Source organism: Lonchura striata, chromosome 24, assembly GCF_050655825.1.
Source record: "Lonchura striata isolate lonStrDom1 chromosome 24, ASM5065582v1, whole genome shotgun sequence".
NCBI classification, from domain to species: Eukaryota; Metazoa; Chordata; class Aves; order Passeriformes; family Estrildidae; genus Lonchura; species Lonchura striata.
In genome coordinates, this window is record NC_140726.1 from 9036375 (window position 1) to 9058490 (window position 22116).

The window sequence follows — 22116 nt, forward strand, 5'->3', positions numbered from 1 at the left end:
GGTTGGAGCCCCATCGCAGAGCCCGGATCTCGGGCACAAGGCTTTGTTTGCAGCGCAGAGCACGGCAGCACAGGGCTGTGCATCCCCAGGCGCGGCCGCGTGTGAGGGTGTGGGCTGGGGCTGCCAGCACTTCGCAAAATCCAGCCCCGTTCCCATGGAAACCGGCTCCCCCCATCTCAAATTCCAGTGCAGCCGATGTTCTCGGCTTACTGGTTTGATGGGAGATGAAAAATTAATGTTCGATTTGCATGCTGCGCTGCGGGACCCCTCCCCCTGCCCTTCCGCGGGGGTCGCACAGGTCCCGGTGGAAACCGCCGCACCTCTGGTGCCAGCTGCGGGCCATGCGCTGCCAGGCTGTGCCACGGCGAGGAGGTTTGGGCTGGTGAAGCCCAGAACCCTCCGAGCAGGGATGGAGTCACAGGGGTGTTGCTGGAGATGTGGGCATGGCAGCTCCTGCTCCCGCTGCTTCCAGGGAGGATCAGCACAGGGTGCCAGCCTGGCAGGCTGTGTTAGCCACAGTTGATTGGCATGATGATTAATTATTTGCTGTTTCTTTGCTGTTTGGAGTCCCCCACTGTCTTGTATCGAGCACTTGGTGTCTAACACTCACATCTGGCTGAGCCAGGGCTGGAATGGTGATGCCAGCACAGCTCGGCACTGCCATTGCCTTGGCTCAAGCCAGAGACACTCGTGGTTCCCTGGGGGAGGATCCCTGCTTTCTGCTGCTCTGTCACCTGCAGTATTCGCAGGGAATTGGGCCTGGGGTCCTGCCCAGGGTGGGAGGCAGAGTGCTCCGGGAGCATCTGCCTCTTGTCCTCTCTCTCTCTCGTGCTTACTCTGCACTCCTGAGTTTGACCACAGAGCTTTGTTCTTGCCTAAATTGAGACTATCCAGGTGCTTCCAAAAGGTGCTGGAAGTAGAAACAGTGGTTTGGCCTCATCAGCTAGATCCTGGCTTAGCAGGCATTGTGCAGGACTTGAGGGAGCCATTTGCAGATGATGCTGATTTACAGGCTGGGTTTAAAGGTTTTCACTCTGAGCATTCAGCTGCACTAAATTACCTTCTGCAGTCGAGGGGTTTGGTAGGGGGTGGTTTGGCTGGCAGCACGGTGCAGCCGAGCAGATGGAGCATCCCATCCCAGCTGAGACTGGCACTGGAGTAAACCCCAAAGCCCCACAGAGCTGGGGGTGAGAGCCTTGCTTGGCACGGAGGGGCAGGGCAAAGCGCTTTCCAGGTGGGTAGGGATCCTCTCCAGACCCTCGGCTTATCCTGCTCTCCATGTAGCCACTACACAGGCCTTTCTATTGGTGTTAATTACTGTTATAATTCATGATGAATTACAGGGGTCAGGAGCCAGCCAAAGACTCCTTCCCCCTGTGCCAGGCTCCAAAACCAGCTGCCCTGAGGGGGCCGCTCCCCCGCCACCCTCCTCCCGGGGCTCAAACATCAGCTCAAACCCTTATTTGTTTTCACATGATTCTAAGTAAGTTGAGCTAATTATTAACTCAGCGGGACGGATTCACTTTTAATTGCCGCGTTGCCATGGCGCGCGTGGCACCGCGGCGGAGCAGCGTGTGCCAGAGCTGCGTGCCACACGCTCTGCTCACCCACGGTCTGCCCGAATCGAGCCCTGGCAGCCCAGGTGCGTGTAAAGACCCCCCAGAGCCCCCTTTGCACCTGGGCAGGTGCGTGCGCTTGGCCACGGTGAGTGATGGAGGGAGGCGGTGCCCGCAAACGCCGGGGCTGCCGTGGCACACTCGAGGTTTCTGCGGCTCACCCAACTTCACCAGCCTGCCTGAAACTTCAGCCAGAGCTGCACCCCGATGTGGTGGAGGTGCAGGGAGGCGGAGGAGGGTCCCTCTTTCCCTGCCACACCTCCGGTGCCAGCCCGGAGTGCAGGGGCTCTGCCTGACCCGGATACTCATCCTGGGGTCAGGGGAGGCTCGCTCACTCTTCTCCTCCCTTTGTGTCTCCAGAAAATAGGTTTTTTATTACTTCTTATGGAGGTTTGTACATATCGGACGTGCAGAAGGAAGATGCCTTGTCCACCTACAGGTGTATCACCAAGCACAAGTACAGCGGGGAGACGCGGCAGAGCAACGGCGCCCGGCTCTCCGTCTCAGGTGAGATTGCCAGCGCGGCCGGGGGGCGGCTCCTGTGCCCGGGAGGGGTCCCAGGCTTGTCCGGGAGTGCCCAGCCCTGCCCGGTGCCCGCTCTTCCCCGCGCTGCCATCCCGCACAGAGAGCGCTGGCATCGCCACCTCGGTTCCCCGCAGCGAGGGGACATCCCGGAGCGGGGCGGGGGTCCCGTGGGGGCTGCGCAGGGGGCTGGCGGTGCCCGGGCCGTGCCCCCCGGCCCGCAGCCCCCCGAGCCGGGCGCGGCGGTGGCAGTGCCGCGCGTCACCCCGAGCGGGAGGCGACGGGGCGGGCGGCGATGCGATGTGACAGCCCGCGATGTGAGCAGCCTGACGCGATGTGACGAACATGCAAGCGATACTGCGGCGGAGGCAGTGCAGTCCGGAGTGCCGGGTGTCTCGGGGCGCTCCCGGCTCCGCTGACTGCCCAAATTACTCCGGGAGGGAGGGATGGAGGGAGTTCGCCCGGCGCAGCGCGCCCGCTCCCTGCCATATGCTGTTCCCATCCTCGGGCGCTCCCGCACCGGCTCCTCGAATTAACCCCGGAGGGCCGGGAAGAGAGGCAGGGATTGCCGAATCTTGCCTCTCGGGGTCCCAGCCTGCCGCACGTCCCGGCGCTGCGTGGGCGTCGCCGGGTGCATCATCCCCAATCCTCACGCTTCGATCTGGCCCGGTCCCCTCCTGGTCGCTGTCATTATTTACACGTCACGGCGTTTTACTTCTGCTTGGGAGTAATGAAAGAGGTTTCTTTCCCCTGGAATTTAATTTCACGCCTGAGACTTAGTGATTAATTTTCTCCTTTCCCAGCTGCCTGATGGGCCCTTTTGCTTGTAAATTTTGAAATGTGCCACAAAATTTGTGTATTTTGCACCAATTAGGTGTCACCTTGAGTAATTCCTCCGATGCTGAGTTTATTCCTCCCATCAGCTATTTAGGATGTGTTTCTCCTCCCACCTCCACCCGTGCCTGTTGTCCTGGCTGCCAAGGGCTGTGCTGGCCGGGTGGGACAGGCCACCCCATGCTCAGCAAGGATAATGGGGTGCACCCTGCACTGCTGTATGGCAGAGCCACCAGCCCAGGGGAGTGGGGAGAGCCTGGCTCTCGTGGATGGTGCTGACTGGGGCACTGTGTCACCACGCCAGGGGGTCTCCCGGTGTCCCTGAGACACCTCACTTCCCCCTCTTCCCCGGGTGAGCCCAACTCCTCTCCCACCCCAGACCCGGCGGAGTCCATCCCCACGATGTTAGACAGCTTCCAGTCCCGGGAGGTGAAGGCGGGCCGGCTGGTGGAGCTGCCCTGCATCGCCTCGGGCTACCCCAACCCGGCCGTGCGGTGGATCAAGGACGGGCGGCCGCTCCCCGCCGACAGCCGCTGGACCAAGCGCATCACGGGGCTGACCATCAGCGACCTGCGCGTGGAGGACAGCGGCACCTACATCTGCGAGGTGACCAACACCTTCGGCTCCGCAGAGGTCACCGGGACCCTCACGGTCATAGGTGAGAGCTGGCGGGGAGGAGCGGTGGGGGGCTCAGTCCTGCTGCCTTCTGACACGTTATCAGTATACAGCTTTAGCGGTTTGTACAGCTGTATAAACAACAGCCTTGTGTTTTGGCACAGTGTTCGGCTCGCTGGAAGCCACTGTCTTGCACATGTCCGACGTGTTGGGTGCTTCTGTGCTTTGCTTTGTTGATTTACATAAAATTTATGTCGATTTACATAAAATAAGCTCTAGCCAAACAGTAAATACCATCTGGGCAGGCCAAGCATTTATCACGTGCTGTTTTCCTGGGGGTTCCTCCTGTCACCAGGATCCTGGCAGTAGCAGAGCCACTGTGCCTGCCTTACCTGGAGCATGGTGCCAGCCGGGCCCCGTCAGCCTGCTGGGAGCCAGCCTGGTGTGTCCCCAGCTCTGCACTGTGCCTGTCACATGGACCACATCTCCTTCCAGCCATCCTGCCACCTCCCCACAGTGCCCCCAGCCTGGGGCTGACGTTAGAAGCAGGGGCAGTGAGGACGGTGGCAGGGCCACCTGCCTTATTGTGCGGTGACATTTACCGCGCACCGGGCTGGCGCTCCCGGGGCAGGAGGAACAGAGAGCGCGCAGCGGGGATGAACTGCCTCCCACGGCACTGCCAACGCCTCTCCCCTCTCTCACAGACCCTCTGCGTGTGACCCTCACACCAAAGAAGCTCAAAACGGGCATCGGCAGCACCGTCATCCTCTCTTGTGCCCTCAGCGGGTCCCCCGAGTACGTCATCCGCTGGTACCGCAACACGGACCTGGTGGCGGTGGATGACTACATCTCCATCCGGGGCATCAGCAACGAGACCCTCCTCATCACGGCCGCCCAGAAGAGCCACTCCGGGGCCTACCAGTGCTTCGCCACCCGCAAGTCCCAGACGGCACAGGACTTCTCCATCATCACGCTGGAGGGTGAGCAGGCTTCCCGAGCTGGGGGCTTCTTCCTCTGCCCCGCTCTGAGGGGATGCTTTGTGCATGGCTGGAGGGCAGGGACCTCCAGGAACTAGGGTGGGGGTCCTGAGGCTGCTGCCAGTCTGTTCCTGGGCTCTGTGTGCTGTGTGCAGGGGCGCAGCATGGCCGGGATGGGGAAGGGCCAAAACAAGTGTGGACTTGCCATCCCCAGCCCCTGGGCATCCCATTCACCAGGCAGCCCTCCCTGATCCAGCCCGCCGACTGTTTGGACAAGGGATGGGCTCTGCTGAGGGAGGTGTCCCCTCAAGCTGGCATCTGTATCAGCCGCCGTGTCCCCTCGCCCCCGTCTGCATCTCCCTGCCACAGGGACACCGGCACAGCCATGCGTGTGTCACCAGCTGGGCTCCTGTCCCGGCTGAACCTGGGGTGGGAGCTCAGTGCCATCCTGCTGGCGGGTGACTGCTGCTGCCTGTGGCTGCCGTTCCCTGACCCCCGTCCCGCTGGGTGCCCCCCAGATGGGACCCCCCGCATCGTCTCCTCCTTCAGCGAGAAGGTGGTCAACCCCGGGGAGCAGTTCTCCCTGATGTGTGCCGCCAAGGGGGCCCCGCCACCCACCGTCACCTGGGCGCTGGACGACGAGCCCATCCCGCGGGACAGCGGGCACCGCTCCAACCAGTACACCATGTCTGATGGCACCACCGTCAGCCACATGAACGTGACCAGCCCGCAGATCAAGGACGGCGGCGTGTACCGGTGCACCGCGCGGAACTCGGTGGGCAGCGCCGAATACCAAGCGCGAATAAACGTAAGAGGTGCCTGTCTACTTTTAAATATCAGAATAGGACTTTTACTGGGCTTTTTGGTTTTGGTTCTGTTCCCCGGCTGACCGCACCTCCTCGCCTCTCCCTCTTCTTCCCGGCCGTGTGGGTCTCCCTGGCTACCCCAGCCTCACTCCCTGAGCCCTGCCCCACTCCTTGCACACCTGCAGGGTTGAGCTTCTCTGATGCTCAAAGCAGGGAGTTCAACAAAGTGGAAAGCAATTCCAGAGGCTTGGAGAGCCGGAACTTGGCTTTGCAGGAGCCAAAGGGCAGCACTGTCCACACTGGGATCCACTCTCACTCTGCCAAGCCCTGCCTTGGGGTCTGCACAGGGTGGGTGGTCACCCCCAGGGGACCCCAAGCATGGAGAAGGAGGTGGCAGGCCCAGAAGTGTCCCAGGTCCCCCGTGCTCTACCAGCTGCCCCCGTTCCCTACAGGAGCCCCACTCCTTGGCAGCCACCACGCCTGGCGGCGCCAGGATCTCCATGACAAACGATGATGAGGCAGCACGTGAAATCGTGGAAAATGAGCTTTGATTTGTCATGTCTGTATTTTCTTTGTCTGCTAAAAGCCGTGGCCGCGTTAATCACCGTGTTATTACGGCTGCAGCGCCTTGCTCGGTGTGTTCCGGGGAGCGCTCTCAGGCACGGGGTATGCTGTAAGCCCCTGCCCATTAATAATCCCCAATTAAAGCTCCCAGGCTTACAGGTGGGAGTGAGGCAAGATAAGGGAGCGTTTATTTGTCTGCTGAGAATGAGGGTTGAAGGGCTGTGTTTGTCTGTGTCTCAGGTTTGAAATGGATCTAGTGGCTTTTTGGCTGGGATCCCAGGAGAGTCGGAATTTTGCTGCCGTTTACTGCTGAATTTGGAGGAAGTTCATCCCTCAGCCAGGAGAAGCCAGAGCAGCGTTTTCAATGAGGATGTTCCCTTGTCTCCCTTTTTCCCCTCTCTCAGCTCTTGATGGGCTGTCACTAGATAAGATTCGGGTTTCTTTTTCAGTGGCACAGAGCATGGCCCTCAAACAGGCCCAAGACATGGTTACAGAGCGAGATGCTAATTCCTTTCTTCCTGCTCCTTCTCTTAATGTGTCCTCGAATGAAAGACACTGTCCATCAGCTGATCCTGAGTGCCTGTTAAGCTGTTATCCTGCTACACCCTCAGGATGAGGAGTCAAGACAGGGTTAATCTTTAGATTACTTCGCTATTTTATGCAGCGACTGGGAGAACAATGTAATTATTGATGCATGAAACCTCTCGTTTAAAGGCTCACCTGCAGCATTCTCCCAGGCCTCAGGCAGCTCCAAAGCCAGACAAAGCAGTTTTGCTGGCTGTCTGGCTTTCCAGTGACACGCAGGTTGGCAGAGGGGGCACAGAAAGGTGGGGTTCAAGTGGGTGTGAAGTGTTTTTGCCAGTGGAAGTCAGGTTCCCATAGCAGCTCTTGCCAAGGATGTTTGGCACAATGCAGGCAGCTTCCTCCTGGGAGAAGCAGAGAGAGGCTGTGATGGTGGGGGAGCTTTCCCCATCTCTCCATATCTCTGGTGCTGCCAGAGGAGCCAGATGGAGGCACCCTGGGCAGGCACAGTGCCCAGAGCAGAAAACGGACAGCATCCGACCTCCCGCAGTGGGGAGCAGTGCTGTGTGGGCTCCAGCAGTGGGGTGGGATTGCTGTTTGAAGCATGGCTGTGCCCCAGGAGCACAGCCCCCTTGGGAGGTAAGGGAGAGTAGCTGCAGCCGGAGGTTGCAGCCGAGAGCAGCTGTCCCCACACGCGCTGAGAGGAGCCCGTGCCGCCTCCTCACCCAGACCAGGCTGGCTCCCGGCTGCCCTGGTCACCTCCTCTGCCTGTGAAGCTCGCTCTGGAATAGCAGCAGATCTGCACGCAAGCAAATGGCCCTTCGGAATTAACCTAGCCTGCCTCTTCCTTCCTCCCCAATATGTAGGTCCCCCGAGCATCCGCGCCATGAAGAACATAACAGCGGTCGCGGGTAGGGACACTTTCATCAACTGCAGGGTCATCGGGTACCCCTATTACTCCATCAAGTGGTACAAGGACTCTCTGCTGCTGCCCGATAACCACCGCCAAGTGGTCTTTGAGAACGGCACCCTGAAGCTGATGGATGTCCAGAAAGGCATGGATGAAGGAGAGTATCTGTGCAGCGTGCTGATCCAGCCCCAGCTCTCCATCAGCCAGAGCGTCCACGTCACCGTCAAAGGTGAGAGTATTGCTGAGCAAGCTTCCCCTGGATGGCAGGGAGAGCTCCTCCAGGTTGCTTTTGGGATCTCCGTGAAGTGGGATGGAGGCAGAGGGGCACCACAGGGGGAACTGCATGGCCAGGTGGTGGCTATGCTCTGTAGACCCCAGGCATGGGAGCTCATGGGATCTGGCTTGGCTACCTGGTCCCGCCTGCCACCCGCAGCTGCCCCGAGCCACGCTGTATCCATTTCCCCTTACAAGTGATGGAGCAAGGATTTATGGTGTAAACATAACGTATTAAAACATCTAACCTTTGCTTGGATCACCTTCACCGATGTTTTTCTGTGTGTGCTAGCTTTTAAAAAAATAATACTCTCGGTCTTCCAAGCACACAGAACATCTTAAAAGCTTCTCCAGGCCATCAATTATTCAGCCCCATTGAGGGAGCTATCAGTCCTAATGAATTGAGGCGGATGCATTCCGTCCCAGTGACTGGCTGAGATTGCGCTGGGAGCGCGCGGTGCTCCCGGATCTCCCATCCTCAGGAGTTCTCGGGTCGCCTCCGCCCGTCGCCAGCTCGGTGCTGGCTGTAAATCATTCAGACAAACACGGCGGCGCTGGGGACAGAGCTGGCCAATTGTCATCCTGCCTCTCACCCAGCGGGGGATTCGTGCACTGGATTTACTCTGATCCCCCTCCCTCCCCTCCCAGCCACCATTTTCTTATTAGGAATCAGGTTAGCGAGGAGCGCATCAAGCTGATTAGAGATGCTACCACTTGATTAGCTGCTGCTCTTCTCCCAGGCTTCCAAAGGGGAGGGGAGCCTGTGGATAACCTGTCTAAGGGCAGTGCAGGAAGGTCTTCTCGCCCCTGGGGTCTGCAGGGCTTGGCCAGCCCTGCTTTCTTCACCTCACATAAATCCCTGTCCACGTGGAGCCCCAGGGCTTGGAAAGAGGCCAGAGATGTTGGTCGTGTCTTGGGACAGCTGGGACAGGCAGGGCTGATGTGGGGACATCATCTCAGGGTGTTTGTGAGCACTTAAATAACGGGATTCACTGGGAGGTGCCCTCAGAGGTGCAGGATGCTGAAGTTCAGCTGAGGATTTGTGTATCCTGGAAGGAACTGCCACTGAACCCTTCCCAGTGTGGATTTACTGCCTCGATTAGTGGCCAGTGACAGGCTGAGGAAGGCGAGCAGGCTGGAGCATGGTGCAGCACGGGCCAGACGTCTTCATTCCACTGCTGGAGATTTACACCCGGCCCTGCTGGCTGAATTCCTCATTTCCTCTGGCCCTTGGATAAAAGGCCTGTGGAAAAGAATAGCAAAGGCCCTAGAAGAGAGTCAGAGAGTGAATAAACATAAAACTGTGTAGCACAAGGAGTGCAGGGTGGCGTGGAGCGCCATAAAGCTTTTATGGCCCCAAGTGCCTGGTGACCACATGAAATTCCACCGGTGAGTTACGCAGGTCCTTCCGATCTCGCAGCAGTAAAAGCTTTACAATTCCCTCTGCTCCCTCCAGGAACAGGGATGTGCAGGCAGCCCCAGCCCTGTGCATGAGGCCTCATCCCCATCTCGTGCTGAGGCAAACTCCTGCCCAGGTGTAACTTAGCCAAAGACCCCCAGGATCCCAGTTTCAAACCTCCCCGCTCTGCAGGGCTTTGCTGATCAGGGGTGCTGCTGGAGCCTCTTCCCTGCGCTTCCCCAGCAGCACAATCCAAAATCCAGCCTCCTCCAAGGTGCCCTGACAGCTCCTTATTCCTGCAGACATCTTTTAAGGTTTTAATTAATCCCATGTGGGTTGCTGCTGTCCTGGGGCTCCCACACAGCTCTGCTCAGCTGGCTGCAGAGTTTTGGGGAGCTGACACAGTTGCAGGGCACTGTGGGGTGATGCTTCACCCCAGAGGAAGGCAGAGGCTGCTTGCAGGGTCACCTCTGGACTGAAGCTGCTGGGATGGGCTCTGTGGAGCAGGGTGCTCCAGGCTGCAGGCAAGTGAGAGCCTGGAAGCTCTGGAGAAAGGAGAATCACAGCGGGAAGTGATCTGGGAAGGAAAGGGGAGTTGTGAGCTCTGTCTGTGGGAAGCTGGAGCAGATAGAGCGGCCGGAGGGGCGTGTTTGGAGACGCGTGGTCCACAAGCCCATCCCCGCTCTGCAATAGACTGCAGTGCATCCCCAATTAATTATTCATTAATTATGGAAAACAGGCAGCACTGGCTCCATGGCTCTGGCAGCTCGAGCCACGTTGCTGTCGCCGGCAGAGGGACGGGCCAGCCCTGCCTGTCCCTGCCTGCCCGTGCCAGGCTCCCACCTGGGGCACAGCGACAGCCGCTGCTTGCCGTGCTCTGGAAGGGCAGCAGTGCCAAAACCTGAGTGATGGGACGGGCACAGGGTGGAGGTGGGAGCCCAGGGAAGTGCGTGGGGGTACGGGGAACTGCCCCGCGCCTGCACGGGAGGGCAGCTCCCCGCTGTCGAAGGGACAATTGGCAGGCTGCTAATTTAATTATGGAGACTGCAGAACGAGGATCTCATCTACCAGGTGCTGAGCCTTGTTAAGCTAATTGTCTCCCTCTCTCTGCTTTCTTCCCCCTCCCACATTGCCAGAGATGCTGCAGTTGCCTAATTAAGTTATCAGAAAGATAATGGCTGGTTCTGAATCCAGCGCCTTTAAGAAAAGCATCCATCTAATAATGGTTTTTCTGGGAGTGGATAAATGCTGAGGTGGAATTTTGGGTGCCACGTGCTGGGGGTGGCCAGGGCTTTCCCCAGTGCAGGGTCAGCGTTTCTCTACACCACTCTCAGCAGGGTGGCCCTGCCAGGTGGGAGAAGTCTTCCTGCTGTTCTCTGCTTGATGGCACCTCCTGCTGTCCCCTGGCCTTGTTCCTGGTGGAATCAAAAGCCTGGTTTAGTTTCTGGGCTGCTTCTCCTTCCCCAAGCCCCACTGCAGCCCATCCCCACTAAAGGAAGGTTTCCTGGGATGGGCTCTCCAGCATTCTCTGCCTCTCCCCTCGACAGTCCCTCCGCTGATCCAGCCCTTCGAGTTCCCACCAGCCTCCATCGGGCAGCTCCTCTACATCCCCTGCGTGGTCTCCTCTGGGGACATGCCCATCCACATCACCTGGAGGAAGGACGGGCACGTCATCCTCTCTGGCTCTGGGGTCACCATCGAGAGCAAGGAGTTCATGAGCTCCCTGCAGATCTCCAGTGTCTCGCTCAAGCACAACGGGAACTACACCTGCATTGCCAGCAACGACGCTGCCACCGTCAGCCGGGAGCGGCAGCTCATCGTGCGGGGTGAGCCCGGGGCCACCACGTCCCACCCGCTCCTGGTGGGAGGGAGGGCAGCTCAGTGGGGAGCAGAGGGAATTTGGGAGGGTGAGGAGCAAGGCTGAGCCACGGCACCCCCGTGCTCACAGGCGGTGGGGAGTGGGAGGGATCTGATGGGGATTTTCCTGCAGTGACCGTCCTTTCTCCCAAACTCCTCAGTGCCTCCTCGTTTTGTGGTCCAACCCAACAACCAAGATGGCATTTATGGAAAAGCCGGGGTGTTGAACTGCTCTGTTGATGGGTACCCCCCTCCCAAAGTCATGTGGAAGCACGCTAAAGGTAGGGACGGGTCACGGCAGTGTGTGGGGATGTCAGTGTCCTTGGGCTTGGCCACCCCAGCCCTGAGCCTCAAGAGCTGAGCTCTGCAGCTCTGTGTCCCCTCCTAGGAAGTGGCAACCCCCAGCAGTACCACCCCATCCCCCTGACGGGCCGCATCCAGATCCTGCCCAACAGCTCCCTGCTCATCCGCCACGTGCTGGAGGAGGACATCGGCTACTACCTCTGCCAGGCCAGCAACGGCGTGGGCACAGACATCAGCAAGTCCATGTTCCTCACCGTCAAGAGTAAGTACCCAGGGCTGTGCCGGGGGCATCGCCGCGGGGACAGGGATCTGCTCCTGGCACGGCCACGGCGCTGACCCCAGGAGCAGAGCTGGGCACGGTGGGGGTGGCTGTGGGACACGGGGTCACCAGCAGAGCCTGGTCTGGTGCAGCCTCCCTCTCTGTTCTGAGAGCTCCAGCCATTCCAGCCGTGCTCCAGCCTCGGCCCCACGCATCTCCACGATCAATGCAGGGCACGGGAGGGCATTGATTCCTCCCCTCCAGGGACCCGCTTCCCTTTTTCTATTAAACACACTTTGTCTTTAATAAAACCAGGCAATCAATCTACATCATCCAGGAGGAAAGGAAATAGCTGGGCTGCTTTGACAGGGATGGGCTGGGAAGTGTTGTTAGACACCGTGTTTGAACTGTGTGTGTTATTGGATTGCTCTCCCGTTGCTATCAGCAGAATGTATAATTGCCAGCTCCGTCTTAGTTATTGCGCTCGTTGCTGCTGGGAGCATTCAAACCTCCAAAAGGAGGTGGTGGAGGGAGTCCAGAGCAATCACCCTCACATCCAGGAGGGGCCGGGGTCAGGACTGGGCTCAGAAGGAGTAAACTTTGCCTTGACCATGCTGGGAATGAGGCAGTGAGCATGCTGTGCCAGAGGGATGGACGCTGGTGAAGCTGCGCAGCCACCACCCCCTGCTCATCCACCCAGGGTGCTGTGGGCAGAGGGGACCTGCAGCCTTCCCTGGTCACTGCCATGCCCTGGTCTCCCCTCCCCAGCCTGGTGCTTTCTTCACCAGCAGCTGTTTCTCTCAGGGGCTTCTCCCCTCCTCACCCAGCCTCTGCCTTCCCAGGTTCCTACTCCCCTCCCTGTCAGCTGTTTAATTTATCCCTGCAACTGATGAATCAAGCCCAGCGACTTCAAACAAGGCACTTCAATGAGGTGCAGGTACAAAGTCGAGGCGATTAATCCCGAGCGAGCGTGCGAAGTCTGGGAGCCCGAGCCGGTGCCGTGTCCCTGCTATCTCCTGTAATTGCATCCCAGGACAGGTTGCTTGCTGACTTGAATAGCACATAACCTTATTATGCGAGTGCTTTTGCATCTCCCCGAGCCCTCGGAGCCCTCGCTGCCTTTGAAAAGGTTTGGATGAATAGGTAGACGAAGCGCCACAGCCAATTAAGCATTAGATGGGCTCTTTGTTTTGTTTCATTTTGGGGTTTTTGTTTGTTTAGCGAAATGTCAGCCCAATTAAAGGGAGATCAGCACTGGCTTTCCCTGAAAGTCAGGCCACTGCGGACTGAGTTAAATGAGAGTTAATCAGAGCCCAAACAAAGCGTGCTGGCGGTCAGCAGGGAAGAGGGCAGTGCCACAGCCAGCTGGTGTCACACATCCCTGCCCTGATGGCACAGCAAGGGGCTCCAGGAGTGAGCTGGGACAGCCCGGTGACACGCTGGGCAGTGTGTGCCTGAGTTCCCTGGGCTTGGCAGAGCCAGGAGCTGCTGGATGCTGCGTTTGTCAGGGGGTGGTGAGTGGGGAAAGCCACCAGGTTTGCTTGGAGACTGGCACCCATGGGGATGTTCCAGTCCCTGGGTGCCCCTGGGCTCCCACAGCATGGCAGCCTGTCCTTCCCTCCTTGGGAAGGAGCCACCAGCACCCAGTGGGGAGTGGAAGGTGGGGAGTGCTGGATGTCTGAGCGTGGGCCCGAGGGGACAGCGTGCCGGGCTGGGCGCAGGTGAGGGGCCCAGCAGAGTGTGATAAATGCCATTTAGCACGTGGCTGCACACCTGCCCGGTGTCAGGAGCGTGTGGCACGGGGACAGTCACATCCATCCCCAGGGTCCTGCCGGCTGTGCCGCAGCAGCAGCACCCCTGGCACTGGGGAGGGGGCTCCTCTGCTGCTCGTGCCAGCACCTCGATGCCAGGGGTCCAGCCAGGGGGCAGGCAGAGGGGTCTCTGTCCGTGGCCGTGGCACAGCCCTCTTTGGAAGTTCGCTGCCACACAGCACGAGCATAACTGATTGCTTCCATGCAATTTGAATTAATCTCATGCTTCAGGTGAAACTCAGCTAATCAGTGTAGAAAGGAAGCTGAGACGGGTGCAATCAAATTAACATCACAGAGCCAGCTCCAAACAAGAAAGAGGGGGGCGAGGGAGGCAGGCACAGCCCTTGTCACCCTTGTCACCGTTCTCATTCAGTTGTCACCAGCGCTCTGTCAAGCGGCTCGTGCCCCAGCCGGGTGTGGGACGGCAGCAGCGTGCTGGTGGCTGTCACCTTCTTTGTTCCCAGGCTTATCTCTGCCCAGCCAGCAGGACCAGCCTCTGGTTGTGGCCTTGTTAACAAGGCCGTGGGCACCGGGAGAGGCTGGGTGGGTGGGGTGTGCCCCGGTGGGTGCAGATGGAGGGTGCAGGAGGTGTTGGAGGTGAGCTCTCCTTGAAGGAAGCCTGTCTGCCCAGGGTGCTGCGTGAGCTGTGGCTCCTGCCAGGTTATTGATGCCCCTGCACCCAGGAAGGCATCACAGACTGGTTAGGAGCAGCCCCCAGCCACCCTTGGAGGTCCCTGCAGCCAGTCCCAAGCAGAGTGGTCTCTCTGCAAGCTGCAGAGCTGCTCCAGGGCAGGTGTTGAGCACCAATGCCCCAATCTGTGCAATCCTCACAGCTGATTGGGGTTTTCTTGGGGTTTGTTGTGCTCTTTTCCTGCTCTGGACTACGTGCAGCTCCCGTGGGGCCCTGGCAATTGAGAGAAGTTGATATGTTTACATCCAAGGAGCTGCTTTTAATCAAACATCAATAAGTGCATTTCAGTGAAGCAGAGCCTGAAACGGAGCTCCTCTCCCGGGGCCTCTGCTCGCTGGGAAGGGGCCGGTGCAGCCAAGGCTGCTGCAGCCCTGAGGGGCTGTGCTGCCCCTTCGGCCCCACGGCCTCACACCTCTGCTGCTGCACTGCCCTCCAGCCTGGGCAGGGACCCCATCCCCAGCGTCCCTGTTTGCCAAACAGCAGCGTGGCCCCTCGATGGTTTTCCATGGCAGGGGCAGTGGGCAGGAGCCTGGCAAGGCTGCCATCCTGCCAGGACTGGGTGCTGAGCCCCTCCTCCAGCTGTGTGTGCCCTTGTGCTGTGCTCTGGGGCAGTGCAAGAGCCCTCATCTGTCCCTGTGCTCTGCCCTCAGCCGATGGCACACGGGGTGCTGGGCTGGGACAGTCCTTCCCTCTGTCCCGGTGTGTCCCTGACCTGGAGCTGGGGCAGGCAGAGGTGTCAGGGCACTGGGGACGGGACAGGGCAGAGTTTGGAGAAGTCTTGGGCTGCTTCTTGTAACCCTTGGTGCCCCAGGCTGCGCTGCCACCAAATCCCCGCTCTTTGCTGTCCGCTGCCAGCTCGCATGGCCGTGCTCCCCTGGGGCAGGACTGTCACACGGGCACCAGGCTGGGCACTGCACTGTCCTGCTCCCCGCAAACTCCAGCAGCTCAGGAGGAAAGGTTTCCTTCGCTGTTAATTGAATTACATTGCCACAGAAAGCCGAGGAGTCGTAGCTCATTAGAGCCTCTTGTGTCCCATTAGAACAGTGTGTGTTGCCTTTGCGGATTGTCATTATCATACATTACTGCAGGACTCAGCACTGCTGTTTGTTTATGCATTACATTTTTTTCTGCTTACCCAGCCTGCCCTCGGTCCCCCAGCCCGTTCCTCCCGTGTGCTGCCTGCACAGCCAGCCCACTGCATGGCACTGGGGTGGCACAAAGGGCTTGGCTCGTGGAGCAGGGAAGAGCCGGGCCAGGGATCAGTACAGCACCCTCGCAGCACTGATCAGCCATCCCAGCTGTGCTGCACCCACTGCTCGAGCACCTCGGGGTGCTGCACCCCAGCCAGGTGGTGACCACGGCACAGGGTGTCCCCACTGGCCCCGTTTGTATTTTGGGGTGGCTATGGAAAAGAAAAAAATATCATCTCTGGCATCTGCAATGCAAAGGCGGCCTTGCTGATGGGAAATCACACTCTGTATTCTGCCCAGGTTTATACGAGTGAATTATGCAAATCCGTGATGGAAAACATTCTTCCTCTCATCCTCGGGAGTGTAAAACCTTAGTCAATAATTCATACCCGCACGTCTCAGACTGGAGGCTTTCTCTTCATTATAGTGTGCACTTGGTTATTTGTCTTTCACGTTTTATTGTCTACCCCGGTGTAATGCTATGCATTATAAAATTTATCTGCTTCATTATTTTATGATCCTGAGCTGTATAATGCAGCGAGACGGTTCCGCTTGGGGCCGCGGGGCCTCTCGGCGAGAGCCGCATGCGCCGTGTCCTCGGTGGGCCCGTGGGTTCTGCAGGGCCTGGCAGCCACAGGTGGCACCCGCCCGTCCCCCCGGGCACACAGGGGACACTTTGCCTCCCCGCAGTCCCGGCCATGATCACCTCCCACCCCAACACCACCATCGCCATCAAGGGCCAGACCAAGGAGCTGAACTGCACGGCGCGGGGCGAGCGGCCCATCATCATCCGCTGGGAGAAGGGGGACACCGTCATCGACCCCGACCGCAACATGCGCTACGCCATCACCACCAAGGACAACGGTGACGAGGTCATCTCCACCCTCAAGGTGAGGGCTGGGCGCCCGCCAGGGCTGCCGCGGGTCTCGCTGGGTGTTGGAGAGAAGAAGGGAAGGTGTGGGGAGGGTGTGGTGGCCCCAGGGGGTGTCACAGAGCCTGGCACTGCGCTGGGCTCCCTGAGTGGCCAAGCTGAGCCCAGAGGCGTGTTCGGAGTGCCACGGGCGGGATTGCAGCTCCAGTCAGTGGCACTGCGGTGGGAGCAGGTAGGGATGCCAGGGGAAGGCAGGGCACAGCGCTGGGCTAGCTCAGTCTGAATTGGCTCCTCTCCCCGGAACACTGGCAGCTGAAACCAGCCGACCGCGGGGACTCCGTCTTCTTCTCCTGTCACGCCATCAACTCCTACGGCGAGGACAGAGGCTTGATCCAGCTCACTGTCCAAGGTACTCCATCCCCCCTGCGTGAGCCCTGCGGTGCAGAGCCTTCCTGGCAGGGTCCCCCAGCTCCTGGGGGCCTCCTGCCTGTGTTCCTAACCTGCCTGCGTGTCCCCAAGAGCCCCCTGACCCGCCCGAGCTGGAGATCCGTGAGGTGAAAGCCCGGAGCATGAATTTGCGATGGACACAGCGGTTCGACGGCAACAGCATCATCACCGGCTTCGATATCGAGTACAAGAACAAGTCAGGTAGGTGACAGGGATGTCCCCTCCCCACGCCACAGTGGGGCTGGGGGCTGGCCTCCACAGGCAGGTGTGGGACTGCCCCACCGGCGCCTCTGAGGGAATATTCTGCATCCCGGTTCCTTTGATGAAGAAAGGAGAGAGCGGCATTAATGAAATATGGTAATTTCTGTTGGATGGGAGCATTTGAAAGGGAATATTAAAAGAGACAATATTTGCAAAAAGTTGAACCCCAGCGCACAACAGCGAGAGAGAGAAGCAGCACCTCTCTGGGGGTACGAGAGCTGGAGGAGCCTGGGGACCCCACCTGCCAACCTTGGATGGGATTCAGGCTCTGACCCTTCCTCCTCGCCCTCCTGCTCTTCCAGATTCCTGGGATTTTAAGCAGTCTACACGCAACATCTCCCCGACCATCAACCAGGCGAACATCGTGGACCTGCACCCCGCCTCCGTGTACAGCATCCGCATGTACTCCTTCAACAAGATCGGGCGCAGCGAGCCCAGCAAGGAGCTCACCATCAGCACCGAGGAAGCAGGTGCCTCCCTGGGCTCCTGGCCTGGGCGGTGGGGATGCTGGGCAGGGGGAACACGGGGGCTGCAGCCTGGGGGGAAGCTGGCTGAGGCACAGCTCTCCTGAAGCCAGGGGATTTCCTGGTGAGGAGCTCTTGAACCTTCTCAATGTGCTTTTCTGTGTTCGTCTCTCTCAGCTCCCGATGGCCCTCCCATGGATGTCACCTTGCAGCCGATCACGTCCCAGAGCATCCAGGTCACCTGGAAGGTGAGTGAGGCTGGGATGGGGTGTGGGCTTTTTTTGGCTATGAGTTCTTGGCCAAATGCTGTCCCAGCTTGTCCTGAGACCCAGCATGTCATCAGTGTTACAAGAATCAGGAAGAATTCCCCAGGAAAAGGGAAAACCTGCAGGCTGGGCAAGCAGCTCCCCTTATTGCTCAGGGCTCTTATCAATCATGTTTTACAACAAGCTCGTTATCTCGTAGGGTGTCCGTGGGGAACCATGGGGCAGAGAGGATAAATATGTAAAACTCAGGTGCTGGGTTGCAAAGTGTTTGAGCAGAGATCAATAAAACTTAGAATCGGATTTATTTTTCCAAAGCTGCCTAATGAAAAATAAAATTGATTATAAAGTTAGAACTTGGGAATGAACTGCTAAGTCAATAAATTTAGGGTTCCAGCTTCTCCCCCCACCTCCCCTTAAGCACTGAAAAACAGATTAATGAAAAGTAAGATTCACTTGAAAGATAGGTCACTTCATTTTAGGAGTATTTCAGCAAGATGGATCGCCCTGGCATTGTAACATAAATTTGCAATCAAGCCTATTGATTTGTTAATGCTTCAGAGAAATATTGTTAAGATTGATCTCAATCTGGCCTCTCAGGCTGCCAGACTTGGGATTTCTCCTGCTCCAGCTGGGGAGTGGTGCTGTCCAGGCAGCACTTTCTTCTCTGGTGGCTTTGAGGACTTGCTGGACCATTTTTATCATTATTTTGCCACTCAGTGAAAAGTGGGGAGAGAAGATTCCTTCAAAGCCTTGAAAAAAGCCGCTGGGGAGAGGTGGTTGGGGCATGGAGCCCTGAGAGCCTCCCACCCCTGTGACACGGCTGTGTCCTGCCCTCGTTGTCCCTCAGGCCCCGAAGAAGGAGCTGCAGAACGGGGTGATCCGTGGCTACCAGATTGGCTACCGGGAGAACAGCCCGGGCAGCAACGGGCAGTACAGCATCGTGGAGATGAAGGCCACGGGGGACAGCGAGGTCTACACGTTGGACAACCTCAAGAAGTTCGCGCAGTACGGGGTGGTGGTGCAGGCGTTCAACCGCGCGGGCACGGGGCCCTCGTCCAGCGAGATCAACGCCACCACGCTGGAGGATGGTAAGGACGGCCCAGCGACCAAACCAGGTCCAGGTCCCACCCAGGGGACCTTCACTGGGTTCCCATCCCGTCCCACAGGTCTGGGGTGGTGGCTGTGTGCACCCTGACAGCTCCCAGGGAAGGATCCGGGAGCCCAGAGCCATCGGGACGCCCGTGGCACGGGGTTTGTGGCACAGCTAAAGGGTGCACAGTGGATTTTGGCAGTGCTGAAGCGCCAGGCAGGTTTCCATCTGGGACGCGGTCACTGGTGGCCTTGGTCATCTTAAAAACAATGAGGAAAAAGTTTTGCAGTGTTTGCTGAGCAGTTTTTCATACTTAATTAAGGCTCTCGTTAGCCTGTCAAACCGCGATCGTTTCCTGGCTGCATTAGCACTCCTCCCGGGGTATTCAAGGGCCCCTGTTTTAACAATAGTGTCTTTTCCATAATTATATTACCTTCATTTTGTTCAAACGGACTATCTGTATTAGTTTATTATACTCCGTCCCTAATTACATGGTGCTTATATTTTTGCACCTAAGTAATATGAAACAATAATCATTTTCAAAGAGGATCGTTACGGTGATGTATTATCATTTAAATGATCATAAAAATTAGAGTTACCTCTTGCGGGGCAATGGGATCTAATTACCTCGCATCCAGTCAGCTCTCCCACTCTCCCCTTGCTGGGAAGCATCCTCCCTGTCACCACCAGCACAGGGTTCACACCCACCTCGCTGGCCCAGGAGAAGGAAAACCATGTTGGAGGCAGAGCATTGCTGGGCAGGACTGGCTGAGGGCTTCCAGCAGCACAGCGGGGTCTGTGTGGGTGCAGTGTGGGACACGGCTCCTTCAGCTGGCATCTCCAGCCTCCTGCTGATTGTCCTCCTCGTCCCTGCCCTCCCCAGTTCCCAGCCAGCCCCCCGAGAACGTGCGAGCCATCTCCATCACCTCGGACGTGGCCGTGATCTCCTGGTCGGAGCCCCCGCGCAGCACCCTCAACGGGGTGCTCAAGGGGTACCGCGTCATCTTCTGGTCCCTCTACATGGACGGAGGTGAGGACAGTGGGGAGCAGTGGCAGGGGCACCTGGGGGGCACAGGGGCTGACGGGCCCTGTCTCCCGCAGAGTGGGGCGAGATGCAGAACATCACGACCACGCGGGAGCGAGTGGAGCTGCGGGGCATGGAGAAATTCACCAACTACAGCGTGCAGGTGCTGGCCTACACCCAGGCAGGCGACGGCGTCCGCAGCAGCGTGCTCTACATCCAGACCAAGGAGGACAGTAAGTGGCTCTGCCACCCGCTTGTGCCGAGGGGCTGGAGTGGCTGCTGGGGCACGGGGAAACCCCCCGTGTACAGCCATGGGCAGGGCATTTCCCTTTCCATTTTTTCCTTTTCCTTAAGTGCGGATATTTAAATATTTACACCCCGCCTGCCCTACTTTAATGCCATTAGCTCGCTAGCAAAGCATCCCTGGGCCTGTGTCTTAGGAAGAGCCAGATGCTGGGAGGGAGGTGCAGCTGGGCAGGGTACGGCTGACAGATTAAGGAGGTGGCCATTAAAAGCCAATCATGATTTCTAAATCAGAGCTTGGGCTGCAATTAACCCTCCTGCCCCTGGCTCACACGGGGAGCCACCCATGGGGAGGTGTCCCTGCCTGTGTGTGACACCACCATTGCAGCTGCTTCCCAGGGTGTGGTTGAGGTGCCAGCCCCACAGCAGGGTGCTGTGACATCTCCCAGCTGGGCAGAGACACCTTGGAGGCCTCCTGGCACCAGCTCAGCCACGCTGTCCCTCCTCAGTTCCAGGTCCCCCAGCTGGGATCAAGGCTGTGCCGTCCTCTGCCAGCAGCGTGGTGGTGTCCTGGCTGCCGCCGGCCAAGCCCAACGGCATCATTCGGAAGTACACCATCTTCTGCTCCAGCCCCGGCTCGGGGCAGCCGGTACGAGATGGGCACGGGGCTGGGGATCACCACAGTGTGCCAGGGAGTGCTGAGCTGGCCAAACAGCAGCAGGAGGGAGAGCTGGTGCCAGGCAGCAGCCGCAGCAAAGACCTCTTGGGGTGCACTGCGGAATTGTCCAAGGGCATCCATGGGCACTGTGCAGCAGGGAATGGTCCCATCGTCTCTCTGTTCCCATTCTCTGGCATCTGCCCTGCCCAGTGCTTGCTCCAGAGGGGGAAACATGCCAGCAGCTGACCGAAAATGAAATAGAAATCCAGCCTGGCCCCATCCCTCCTTGGTGAGGGAGAGGTTGATGGGAGGTCTACAGACTAGTGCTTATCAAAAGCTCCTTCTCAAACTCATTTCACTATCTGAGCCTCTGGTTTCCAGGGCAACATAATCTTTTCATCAAAGCAACTGGTAAAACCGCTGGGATCTGATATTGTTTTCTTGGCATCTTGTCAAAACTGTCATTTGGGTAAAAAAAAAAATTATGTATACTATACAATATTCATATAGGTGTGTCTGCTTTGGGGTACGTTCACATCCGTGTCCCCGCAAGGGCACACGTGTGCCGACAGTGAGCACACCGGTACCTGCCAAGTCATGTTTTAATAGACCCATCCAGCGCCATGGGGCTCGTGGAGCCCATCCCATGGTGCTGGCATGGTGGCACAGCCGGGTGCTGTGCCAGGCAGTCCTTCCCCTGGTTCCGTGGGGCAGGGTGACTTTGTCCCCGCTGTGATGGGGACTGGCCCCGGTGCTCGCACACAGCCAGCCCCGTCCATAGAGCCCCTGCAGGGCTGGAGAGGACACTGTGGGCGATGCGGTGGCCTCGCGTGGGTTTTGGGGTCCCCTTGGCCTCTCGCTGTGACCGCAGAGGGTTTGGGCCATCCCAGCTGGGGTTGTCTCCGGGCTGGCTCTGCTGCAGCTCGGCGGGGCCAGGGCAGTGTCCTTTCCCGGGAACAAGGATGCTGCACAGCCATCTGCTCCTCGGGCTCCCTGGAGGAATCACGACACCAGCCGGCTCTGCCCGGCACTGAGGGATGTGAGCGGAGCCGAGCCGCTGCTCAGGGTGATGGGCTGAGGGTCTCACCGAAGCTTCACCTTCTCCCGTGTCCCCCTCCGCAGGCTCCCAGCGAGTACGAGACCAGCCCTGACCAGCTCTTCTACCGCATCGCCCACCTGAACCGGGGGCAGCAGTACCTGCTCTGGGTGGCTGCCGTCACCTCCGCCGGCCGCGGCAACATCAGCGAGAAGGTCACCATCGAGCCCGCGGGCAAAGGTATGGGGGGCTGCCAGCCTGGGGGACACCTCCGCTGCTGTGCCCTGCCCCGTGGTCTGCAGGAAACCACGGCTGGGTGAGCCCAGGGCAGAGGAGGGGCAGCACTGGGCTCCCAGGTCTCCTTACACCTCGGGGATCTGTGCATGGGGCCTGCCCCCCAGGCTGACCTCCTCCTTGCCCCCAAGCCCCCGCCAAGATCATCTCCTTCGGAGGCACCGTCACCACGCCGTGGATGAAAGACGTGAGGCTGCCGTGCAACTCCGTCGGGGAGCCGGTCCCTGCCATCAAGTGGACCAAGGACAGGTATGGAGGCGGCCGCCAGCCGTGCTGGGGGCTGGTGCCAGCCTGGCTGTGCCACAGGCGGCTG

General features: G+C 58.8%; 1 protein-coding gene across 1 annotated transcript in view; it reads left to right on the forward strand.

The window, feature by feature from the left end:
• DSCAML1 (DS cell adhesion molecule like 1) overlaps window positions 1-22116 on the forward strand; it is a 95674-nt gene that overhangs the window by 64372 nt on the left and 9186 nt on the right. The window contains exons 4-22 of the mRNA XM_077788037.2: window positions 1977-2123; window positions 3352-3630; window positions 4292-4567; window positions 5083-5379; window positions 7323-7595; window positions 10586-10864; window positions 11057-11176; window positions 11284-11460; window positions 15840-16039; window positions 16333-16429; window positions 16540-16668; window positions 17031-17198; window positions 17370-17440; window positions 18306-18546; window positions 19432-19578; window positions 19650-19805; window positions 20325-20464; window positions 21596-21749; window positions 21935-22052. Of these exons, the coding sequence (XP_077644163.1) occupies window positions 1977-2123; window positions 3352-3630; window positions 4292-4567; window positions 5083-5379; window positions 7323-7595; window positions 10586-10864; window positions 11057-11176; window positions 11284-11460; window positions 15840-16039; window positions 16333-16429; window positions 16540-16668; window positions 17031-17198; window positions 17370-17440; window positions 18306-18546; window positions 19432-19578; window positions 19650-19805; window positions 20325-20464; window positions 21596-21749; window positions 21935-22052 (3469 nt within the window). The remainder of the gene's footprint in view (window positions 1-1976; window positions 2124-3351; window positions 3631-4291; window positions 4568-5082; window positions 5380-7322; window positions 7596-10585; window positions 10865-11056; window positions 11177-11283; window positions 11461-15839; window positions 16040-16332; window positions 16430-16539; window positions 16669-17030; window positions 17199-17369; window positions 17441-18305; window positions 18547-19431; window positions 19579-19649; window positions 19806-20324; window positions 20465-21595; window positions 21750-21934; window positions 22053-22116) is intronic.